Source organism: Hyaena hyaena, unplaced genomic scaffold (assembly GCF_003009895.1).
Source record: "Hyaena hyaena isolate Hyena2069 unplaced genomic scaffold, ASM300989v1 scaffold_34, whole genome shotgun sequence".
In the NCBI taxonomy this organism is placed as follows: Eukaryota; Metazoa; Chordata; class Mammalia; order Carnivora; family Hyaenidae; genus Hyaena; species Hyaena hyaena.
This window is the reverse complement of record NW_024080665.1, coordinates 4,267,958-4,279,006: the sequence shown is the minus strand read 5'-3', so window position 1 is coordinate 4,279,006 and position 11,049 is coordinate 4,267,958. Positions and strand designations below refer to the sequence as shown.

At 43.1% G+C, this 11,049-nt stretch overlaps 1 protein-coding gene and 1 long non-coding RNA gene across 2 annotated transcripts; both read left to right on the top strand.

The window, feature by feature from the left end:
• Positions 1 to 907: 907 nt before the first annotated feature.
• On the top strand, positions 908 to 1,191 carry LOC120229575. Its single transcript, XR_005527780.1, has 2 exons — positions 908 to 986; positions 1,083 to 1,191. It is a non-coding gene; the product is annotated as an uncharacterized LOC120229575 (long non-coding RNA).
• Positions 1,192 to 1,610: 419 nt separating this feature from the next.
• Positions 1,611 to 10,229, top strand: NDUFC2 (NADH:ubiquinone oxidoreductase subunit C2). The gene is made up of 3 exons (XM_039228678.1): positions 1,611 to 1,930; positions 7,514 to 7,657; positions 10,049 to 10,229. The coding sequence occupies exons 1-3, from the start codon at positions 1,762 to 1,764 to the stop codon at positions 10,096 to 10,098; spliced, it is 363 nt and encodes a 120-aa protein (XP_039084609.1). The 5' UTR covers positions 1,611 to 1,761; the 3' UTR covers positions 10,099 to 10,229.
• Positions 10,230 to 11,049: the final 820 nt, after the last annotated feature.

Below are 11,049 nucleotides of genomic sequence, written 5' to 3'. Positions count from 1 at the left end.
TGTAAATATCATTTAAATATTTTTAAGTGTTTGCCTAAGAGTTCATCTAGTATTTGAAATTTACATAATCTTACTATGGGAAATTTTTAGTGGTTTTATTTCTTTTGATGTAGTTTTAAAAATAAATACGGTGTTTTGGTTTTTTTTTTAATTGTAAAATAGCTTTATTCTATTTCCGTAAGACTGATTTACAGCGATGTAATTACTGGATCAAAGAGCGTGAAACTTTGAAACATTTGCTGCCTTGCAGGAAACTCCCAATATACATACGATACCTAAGGAAATCCTAACTTGAAATATTATAGATCTGGGAGTGCTTTTTATAGTCACAAAACGTCCACTCTTTATTTAATCATTATTTTTCTTTAAATGTTTATTTTTGAGAGAGAGAGAGAGAGAGAGACAGTATGAGTGTGGGAGGGGCAGAGATAGAGGGAGACAGAGAATCCGAAGCAGGCTCCAGGCTCTGAGCTGTCAGCGCAGAGCCCAATGTAGGGCTCCAACTCACAAAACCATGAGATCATGACCTGAGCCAAAATCAGACGCTTAACCAACTGAGCCACCCAGGTGTCCCTATTTAATCACTTTTTAAAAAATGTTTTGTTTATTTCTGAGAGAGAGAGAACAGGGGAGGGTCAGAGAGAGAGAGGGAGATACAGAATATGAAACAGGCTCCAGGCTCTGAGCTAGCTGTCAGCACAGAGCCCGACTGGGGTCCGAACCCACAAACCATGAGATCATGACCCAAGCCCAAGTGGGACGCTCAACCGACTGAGCCACCCAGGCGCCCCTATTTAATCATTCCTAACTGATATTTAATTCTTGCACTTTGGAGCTCAATACGTTTGATACATATACCTTTGCATTAACCTCTGGTTTAATTAGCCTTTATCTAGGTAAAATGTTGATCTCACTAATGAATGAAGACGAAAAGAAGACATTGTCACTCAAATCCGGAAAGGTTTTCGAAAGAGAGCTGTTCAAAGGTAGAAGCTCCTCATTACTGGAGGTAGGGAAGCAAAGACTCGATGAGTGCTTGGCATAATGTTATAAATCCCTTCTTTCTTTCCTCATACCTGTAGGGAACACCTCTTCCTTCAGCCACGTGCATGGACCTAAAGACTCAGAGGTGAAAATTTTTAGGGTGCTGCCACCCAAGCTGAATTTCAATAGTTTGGCTAAATGATCCAATCCTGGTGTTCTCTGAATTCTTTGTTGCTGGCTGGACCTTAATTTTAGGCTTTGGAAGATGTGCCTGTGAACAACGGAAAATCCAGCAAATGAAGCTAACTTTCATGAGATTTTGATTAATTAGGTTTCTTAGAACGCTCTATCAAGCCTACTTGTGGGTGTTGGATACAAACATAAATTCGGCCTGAATGGGGTATTCAGGGGCGGGGGAGAGAGAGGCAATTCGGGGGGGGGGGTGAGCGAGAAAAAGCAGTATCTACCAGTCTTCCCGTTCTGCTCCTTTGATGTACCCTAGACCCCGCAGGGCCAAGTCCGGGAAACCCCACCAGCCAGAATTAGCGCCGGCGAGAGCGCAAGCCGCGCGGACCATTTAGAAACCCGGAACTTCTGTGCGGGGTCTCTGCAGCAGCGCGTACGGGGAAGCGTTTGGGCGCCGTACCGCCCTGCGCCATGCCCTTCAGCCGGGTTCACGGAGGAGAAAGCTCGCGGCTTGGGCCGAGGCGGTGGTCCTGGTGGTTTTCTTTGTAATTGGCGGTCCGAGGCTAGGCCTCCACTGGGAACGGCATCACCATGATGAGCGGACGGCCGGGCCGAGTGCCCTTACAGTTCCTGCCGGATGAGGCCCGGAGCCTCCCCCCGCCCAAGCTGACCGACCCGCGGCTCGTCTACATGGGTTTCTTGGGCTACTGCTCCGGCCTGATTGATAACGCGATCCGGCGGAGGCCGGTGATGACTGCCGGTGAGGGCTGCGCGGGCGAGATCGGCTGGGAGGAGAGGGGGTCGCAGGGCTGTGGGCTGGTTCCCCCCATAAGCCGCTCAAGGTGCTTTCGCTTTTCCGGGCCTGTTCACCTAACAGGCCCCGCCTCGCCTCCCTGGGGCATTCGTGTCCCGTGAGCTCCAGAACCCGATAGGGCCAAAGTGCTATTTGAATTTAAGAACTGAGGACAGTGAAACCCAAGGCCCCACAGTGAGTTTGTGGAGAACCTAGGACTGGACTGCCAGGTCCTGGCTCAGTTCGCGCTTTGGTGTGTGCGAGAACGAGCGTACACTTTGTGCCATGCTCTACTGACACTACGTGCGTTAAATTCTCAAAATACTTTATAGAAAGGTATTATCCGTAATGAGGAAATAGAGCTTTAGGGGGAATTAACGCAGCTTGCCCAAGGTAATATGGTTGTTAAGTAGTCTTGTTTTCATTTTTTTTTAATGTTTGTTTATTTTTGAGAGAGAATCTGAAACAGGCTCCGAGGTGTCAGCACAGAGCTCCCTGCGGGCTCGAACCCACAAACCGGAAGATCATGACCTTAGCTAAAGTCGGACACTTAACTGACTTAGCCACCCAGGGGTCCCTGAGTAGCCTGTTTTTAGGCCTGAAGTCTATATTCGAAACTAGTGCTTCTCAAACTAATTGTACATACTAATAACTCGGGGATCGTTTAAAATGTGGATTCTGATTTATCAGGTCTGGGGAGAAGCCTCATGTTAACAAACTCCCAGATACTGCTGATGCTGCTGGTCTAGGGACCCCCTTGAGTAGGAGAGGATAAACCAATGGGCTGTATTTTCTAGTAGCGTGTCAGTGGTCTCCGGTCAGATAATGGCTGACAAGGTAGCTGTGCTAAGGGCAGTGGATTTCCAAAGGGAAAGAGGAGGGAAGCTTTGGAAGAGATGTCTTTGAACTTAGCTTTGATTTATCAAATTCTAGGAGTCTTTCAGGCCTATGAGAAGCTAGTGGAAGTAAATGGAGGTAAGGGCCTCTGAATGGGGAAAAATTTGATGATTGAGTGTATAGAGTTGGATAATAAGGGTAAGAAGGATAGGAGATTTAGGTAGATCATGGCAGAGATTAATTACTCTCATTTTACAGTTGAAGACAGGAACCTTTTTATCTTTTGAGAGCTGTTAGGGGATGGGGAGCGGAGAGAAGCAGTAAGCAGGCCTTGTGTTTTGTTTTTAAGTAGGGTCCATGGCCAGCGTGGGGCTTGAACTCATGACTGTGACATCAAGAGTCAGAATGCTCTATGAACTGAGCCAGCCAGGTCCCCCAGGCCTTGTATTTTGTTTTGTTTTTCTTTTAAATATTTATTAGAGAGAGAGAGAAAGTGTACATGAGTGGAGGAGGGGCGGGGCAGGGTAGAGAATCCCAAGCAGGTCCCTGGCAGTCAGCATAGAGCCTCAACGTGGGGCTCGAAATCAGGAACCCTGGAGAACATGACCTGAGCCAAAATCAAGAGTCCGATGCTTATCCAGCTGAGCTTCCCAGGGGCACTAGACCTTGTGTTTTAAAAGGAAGGTTTACTTTTTCAGTGCAGAGCACTGATTGGAGCCAAGGAGATCAGTTAAGGAGAAAGCTAATACAGTGAGTGGTTCAGAAAACCAGGAATCACCTCACTTGTTCCCCTTTTTGCCACCTCCAGCTGTCTGTCGTGCCTGAAGGCCAGCTTTCAGCTCACCAAATCTTAGCATTTCCGGTGCTCAGATAGTATTGAGATCCCATCTCCCTTAGACCTGACCCTCCTCCACAAAAAGGAGTGGTCTTTGTCTATTTCTGCCTCTGGGGAGATGAGGTTTACTCCCTTTTCATCCCCACTGCACATCTGCCTATCAGAGCTGCATTTTGAAACTCAGTGTCCTTGCTCCACTCTTTCCTATCTGTGTTAGCTTGGACAAGTCACTTGGTCGGGCCATTCAGAGGCAAAGTTTCTTCAACTATAAAATGAGAGTAATTAATCTTTGCATATTTTTTGTGAAAACTAAGTGAGATTTATAGATAAAATGCCTGGCTCACAGAAGGTGCTAGACAAAGTTTCTATTCCTTAGCTGTTCTTATGCAAACAGTTTACCATATATTTGTTCAGCATTTACTTATGTCTTTCTGTGCCAGGAAGACATACGGGGCATATGGTGTGAGGAATACCATCCCTGCCCTTGAAGAGCTCCTAGTCGAGCCAGAGAGACAAGTGAACAGTCCATTATGGGTCTAGGCATGACAGCTAATATGTTTTCATAGAAGTAGGTGAGCAGAGGGCACTTTGGGAGCACAAAGGAAGTACAGATTGGAGAGATACTGTTCCAGAGGAAGAGCATAGTGGTCAAGAGCACATGATCTGGGGTTTGCCGCCACCTCCATCCTACTAGCCATTCCATTCTGGGGAAGTTACTTATCTCTGTGAGCTTTAGTGTCCTTACATATGAAATAGAGATAATATCTACCTGTGTTTGGCTGTGAGAACTAGATGAGATGGTGTATAAAGCCCTTAATCTAGGGGCTAGGGGTCAGAGTTCCTGAGTTTCCCGGGTTTCCTAGGTCTTGAGAACTTTATTGAAATGGTTCTCAGCAGCATTTACTGAAGCACATTGTGTTTGTCTAGTTTAATGACTGTCATATAGTAGTATTCAATAAGTATTTATTGAATAAATAAATATAGGTAGACTACAAGGAAGTCTAAAACATAGTCCCTCCCCTCCAAAGACTCACAAATCAGACAAGCATAACCATTTAAAAGGCCAAATGGTGTAAGTTTATGCATGTTGGGTAACAGGTGTGACAGAGGAGTGGAGAAGGAGAAAGATACAGTGGGTTTTTAAACTACAGCCCTGGAAAGTATCTGGCATTCTGTGGGTAGTGTTAGAATATTCTTTAAATGAAATCATATCCTGTAGATCTTTTTCAAGTTAGAAGAAAACTATTAAATAGAATTTTGTCTTAAACTTTTCTCCCATCTCAAGTTCTAAACCACTGATGGTAGTTACCACTTACCTGCCCTAAATTTATAGTAATTTGGTATCTAAATGTAGCCAATATATTTATTGATTTCTAATTTAATGTATCAGTAGTTACTGGTGTTCTGCAAAGAGCATCATGGCTTCCAAGTTTAGATTCACTTAATAGAGAGAAAATGATCGTGGAGGGGCTGCGCTTGTGTTGAGAAGGAGGCCAGCACTGAGAGGAAGAGAAGAGGTTAGGGAAAGGGGGACTTGGGAGGGGCCAAACCATGCCCTTAAGGGCTGGGATACTAACATCACCATTTGAAACATTCCGGGAATCTTTTTCTATGAGGGATGTGCGCGAGCGTGGATCGTCTAGGTCTTTATGTCTGTTGTCCAGGGGCGCACAGACCCCCGGCACGCTTTGCTTTGCTGTACTGCAGGTGGTCCACTAGGGGGAGTGATGGCTGTTTGGTGTGGGGAGAATGCAAAAGAGCCTGAACCCTGTTCAATCCCAGGTCGTAGTAGTGTTTTGCATTTTTATTGTTTCACACATTTTTCCAAAATATTTTTACACACATTTTCTTTTGGTTTATATAATACTGCCACAAGAATGATAGGATAGGTATCATCTTTGTTTTAGAGGTAGTAAATTGACTTTCCCAAGACTATTTATCCAGGCTTTGCATGGTAGTAGATGGAAATAATTTATATATCAGCTTACATATTAGTAGAGAAGACTTCACCCTGTTTTAACCCTGTTAAAGAAAGTTCTGGGATGACTTCTTAGCGGAAGTGATGTCTGAATTGAATCTTGAAGGATGGGGGCAGAGAGTGTCTGAGCAGAGAAATAACCAGTGGGTGTTATGAAGAATTAAAAGTTATTCAGTATTGGGGCACCTGAGTAGCTTAGTCCGTTGAGCATTCTACTTCAGCTCAGGTCATGTTCTCACAGTTCATGGGTTCAAGCCCTGCTTTGGACTCTGTACTGATAGCTCAGAGCCTGGAGCCTGCTTTGGATTCTGTGTCTCCCTCTCTCTCTGCTTGTACTCTGTCTCTCTCTCTCTCTCTCTCTCTCTTTCTCAAAAATAAATAAAATTAAAAAGAAAAGTAGTTCAGTATAATGGGGCACCTGGGTGGCTCAGTCAGTTAAGCGTCTGACTCTTGATTTCTGCTCAGGTCACAATCTCATGGTTGGGGAGTTAGAGCCCACATCAGGCTCTATGCTGATAGTGAAGAACTTGTTTGGGATTCTCTTTCTCCGCCCCTCCCTGCCTCTAAAAATTAATTGAAAAAATAAATACATAAAAATAAAAGTAGTCCAGTATTGCTGGAGCACAGTGTGCATATCCAGGAATGTCAGATGAAGATGGAAGAGTTGGCTCATGAAAGGCCTGGGAGGTCGTTATCTAGGAGTTTGGTCTCCTGTTGGGTATAACTGAAGGAGAAGGGGCTGACGAACTAGGTTTGTATTTTAGTTAAAATTCCTCTAGTGACATGTTACAGACTGGAATAAGTGCAGAATGAAAAATGAAATGAAAGGGAGACCAGTTAGTGTGAATGAGAGATTGAGCTTCCTGAAGCAAGGCAAGGAAATACAATGTAAAATTGACAAGACTCAGCGACTGGATGTGGGGGAAGAGGGTTTAAAAAAAGGGATGATTACTGTGATTCCTCAGGACTTGATTTGCTGGGTGAATGGTCTTAAAAGAGGTGAATAGGAAGGAAGGAAGTTCGTTTGGGGGCATTCAGGTGAACATACCTGTCAAACATTTGGATATATCTGTTATTCATCTTGGGTATCTGAGTCAGACATACTTGCAGATCACTAGAACGTGGACAGTAAGTAAAACTATAGGAATAAAAGAATTCTTCAAAGGAATATACGTGAGATAAGAAGAAGAGGGCTGGGCATAGAATTCTGGGGCATAGCTAGAAACTCCAACCTGCAGTTAGATGTTTCTGTATATGAAGTTCAGACCTTTACATCTCCCCTTCAGACTTTAAATTTTGACTTTCCCTAGATCACATGATTTGATCCTCCCCAGTCTCCTTATAATAGGATGATTTTTTAAATCTAGTTTTTGAATAGGTAATCATACACCTGATACAAAACTAGAAGGTAAGAAGAGAATTGATGGTGTAGCTGGGTGCTTTGGTAACCAGTAAATATCCAAATACAAATTGGTATATGGAAACAATCCAAGCTGCTTTCTGAGCATTTATAAAAGACTTCATCTCTGTCACATCACATCCTGAACAGGTCCAGGAATACAAGTTAGTTTAGATCTTCAGGATTTTGTACTTAATCCACCTTTTCCCATGAAGAAATTTATAAAACCTAAATTTAAAAACTCTTGAGTTTGTTTTGCATAAATAAATGTTATTTTTGTAGATTTAATGTTGGCTTTCATAATTGCTAGATTTCTTTAGGAAGATATGTCAGGGTCAAGGGTATTTTTGGAAAAGAGCCATGTAGAAAAGCCTTTTTCTTAAAAGAATGGTGGAAGAAAGAACAATAACAATAAATTATATATCTGAACTGCAAAGCTGTGATTTTATATTTATATTGACAGATTTTTGCTTTCTTTGGAATTTATTGTTTGAATTTCAGGTTTACATCGCCAGCTTCTATATGTTACTTCTTTTGTCTTTATTGGATATTATCTTTTAAAACGTCAAGACTATATGTATGCTGCAAAGGACCTTGATATGTTTGCATATGTAAAATCACATCCAGCGGACTTTCCTGAAAAAGGTATTTCATTTATTTAATCTATTTAGTTATTATTTTTTAAAAAAGGTATTTCAGGGGCATCTGGGTGGCTCAGTCAGTTAAGCATCCGACTTCATTGTCTCATGGTTCATCGGTTCAAGCCCCGCATTGGGCTCTGTGCTGACAGTTTGGAGCCTGCAGCCTGCTTTGGATTTTGTGTTTGCCTCTCTCTCTGCCCTTTGCCCACCCACACTCTGTCTCCCTTTCTCTCTCAAAAATAAATAAACATTTAAAAAAAGAAAAGAAAAAGGTATCTCAAGTTCCCTATAGTGAACCTCTTTCTTACCCTGTATCATTTTCCCTACATGCCTGTGGCTTCAGGTACCTTCAGTTTTCTATTGACCCTCACATCGTTGCCTATGGATTAGAATTCTCTTGAATTTCTATATCCAGTTTCTAGCCAAGTACCTCTGTGTCCCTCAGACAGCAGACAGATTTTATGTTCCCTCTGCCTGTGCAGACTACTGTTCTGTGCTCTGCATCTGTGAGTGGCACTGTCGTCCACCTGGCTACTCCAGCCAGAAGTCTGGGAAGTGTCTTCCAGTCTTTCTGTGACCTCTCATTCGTCCTCAAGTCGTCTCACCGTCCTACTTCCTAACTATTTCTCAGTCCTGAACTCCCATCTCTCCCCCACTGCCACGACCCCGGTTCACGCCCTTGTGATCTCTTGCTTCAACTCTTGTACCTGCCTCCAGCTCACCTCTGCCTCAGTCTTCCTGAAGACCATGTCTCTGGATGAATGTGGCTGTGCGTAATAGGCCTCGCACCGATACCCACGCCTATCGGACAAAATCCAGACTCTTTAGGAGGGCTTATTTCCCCAGGCTGAGCTCATTGCCTGCTAGAAAGACCTTGCCCCTACCTTTTATCTGCCGCATAACATACACATGTCTGTCTCCCTCACTGGACTGTAGCTTCATCTTTGTTTCCCCAGCCTCCTGGGCAGAGCCTGTACTGGTAAGCAATAAATAACAGCTGATCTGATCTACACAAAAACCTGCCTCATCTCCTGTCAGTCGTCTCCTGCCATGTGAAATGCTATGTCCTAAATCTGCCCTGTATCACCTTGTACACTCTGTACCTTCTTGATCGTCCTCTTCCTCCATTTTTACCTGTCCACCTAGCAAATTCCACCCTGAGACTCTTCGTCTCAAAGAAGCCCTGGCCCAGCTACAGACAGGAGTTTTCTCATCACAGTCTACTTACCACTCTTCAACTATAAATATGATTGTAATGTAACTGTTGTCTTGTTTGTATTTTACATGCATATGCATAATACAGATGTGCACATAAGTGAATGAATGAACGAATGTAGAAAAATTTTGAACTTATATAGATTTTAAAGAGACATTTAAGTATTTACATATTCACATAAAAGTGTAATATTAAGCATTTAAATTTCATTATACTGAATGATGGTCTCTAAGCTCCTATTTAGCTCTAAGATTTTACTACTCTATTGAACATTCCCATAGCCTTCAGTCACATATGTGATGTTCATGGTGGATCAAAAAGGTATAGCTTTCTTTACCAATGAGGAATTCAAAGGCTAAAGTAGAAGGCCGTGAATAATGGATGTAGTGAATGAAGAGTATGCAGAACTGTTACACGTTAGCGTTGGAATCTTGGGAATAGTGACTCCTAACCGTGAGACCCAGGGGCAGAGCAGTCCTCAGTCCCAGGCCTCTGGCTCATTGCCTCCTGTTTATACTAGCTCCTTACAGACTCCTTCTGGCTCTGAGCAGCAGATCAGTGGCAGGTGTGCTGAGAGCCTCCTGCACTGACCTCAGGGACATGGAAAGCTTGGCCACCTCGACTCCTGGTCCTCCAGCTGAACTGTGCTCCCCCCTGTTTATTCCTTCCTTTACCCCGTCAGCCAAGACCCCCCCTGGCAGCACTTTGTACCTCTAGGCAGCCACCTGGATATCACCACAGAGTCTTCCAAAGTCACCCTTCATCCAGTGAAACAGTGTCTCAGGGATTGCCAAGCTGTGGTTGAGGCTAAGAACATGAGAAAATTCTTACGAGTTTCTGTCTATGAGAATATTAAGTGTTAATTTTTCTTTAGGAAATAAGAATCTTAAGACAATTTAAAGGGCTTCTGGGGACTTAATTGGTTAAGTGTCTGTCTTCAGCTCAGGTCGTGATTTCACAGTTCATGGGTTCAAGCCCTACATCGGGCTCTGTGCTGACAGCTCAGAGCTTGGAGCCTGCTTCAGATTCAGTGTCTCCCCCTCTCTCTGCCCCACCCCGATTGACTCTCTCTCTCTCTCTGTCTCTCCCATCTCTCAAAAATAAATAAACATCAAAATAATTTTTAAAAAAATTAAATGTAATTTAAAAATAAATTTTTTTGTGATCTTTCCTTTATAGATAAGAAAACTTATGGTGAATTTCTTGAAGAGTTCCATCCAGTGCGTTGAAGTCTCCAACATGCTTACTTTGGTTTCACTTATACCAATTATTTCTGAATTTTGTGAAACACGTTTCCATATCTGAAGTTTATGTTAATTTGTGTGTTGACACTTTGTGATTAAAATGGTCATCGTGAACATTCTTGACTCCTTTTTGTCATAAGAAAAATAATTCATCAGAGAATGATCAGTTTCCATTCATCCAATTTTAAGAAGACATCTGGCAGATTTAAAATGGAGTTTAGGTGGAGGCTCACTCGATTAAGCGTCCAACTTCAGCTCCAGTCATGATCTTGCATTTCATGGGTTTGAGCCCCATATTGGGCTCTGCTGACTGCTTAGAGCCTGGAGCCTGCTTCAAATTCAATGTCTCCCTCTCTCACTGCCCCTCCCCTGCTTGCACTCTGTGTCTCTCTCTCTCTCTCTCAAAAATAAAGATTTAAAAAAATTTTTTTAATAAAATAAAATTGAGTTTAGGGGCACCTGGGTAGTTAGTTAAGAGTTAAGCGTTCCTGACTCTTGATTTCGGCTCTGGTCATGAGATGGAGCCCCATGTTAGGCTCCACACCAGGTGCGTAGCCTGCTTAATATTCTCTCTCCCATTCTCTCAAATAAAAAATAAAACGAAGTTCCGTTCAGAGTTCACCAACTAGCCTGTGGGCCAAATGTTGTCTGCTGCCGGAGCATTTCATTGGAATACAGCCATGCTTATTTGTTTACCTGTCTGTGACTGCTTCCGTGCTCTAATGGCAGAGTTGAGTAGTTGTGACAGAGACCTGATGGCCTGCAAAGGCTAAACTATTTAATATATGGCCTATTACAGCAAAAGCTTACATGTTCCCAGTGCTGGTACAAAGCAAAATAAAGTAAGCCAGATTATGGAGCATGTTCTGAATTTGCAGAATAATTTGGGCTTAAGTCTATAGGTGCTAGGAAGTCACTAAAGGCTTTTTAGTGGAA

What these genes read in the sequence shown, in the direction of transcription:
- NDUFC2 (XM_039228678.1), top strand. Translation starts at nt 1,762, where the DNA reads ATGATGAGCGGACGGCCGGGCCGAGTGCCCTTACAGTTCCTGCCGGAT. An exon ending in GAGGCCGGTGATGACTGCCG is followed by an intron (nt 1,931 to 7,513) that starts GTGAGGGCTGCG and finishes TTTGAATTTCAG; the next exon opens with GTTTACATCGCCAGCTTCTA. An exon ending in AGCGGACTTTCCTGAAAAAG is followed by an intron (nt 7,658 to 10,048) that starts GTATTTCATTTA and finishes TTTCCTTTATAG; the next exon opens with ATAAGAAAACTTATGGTGAA.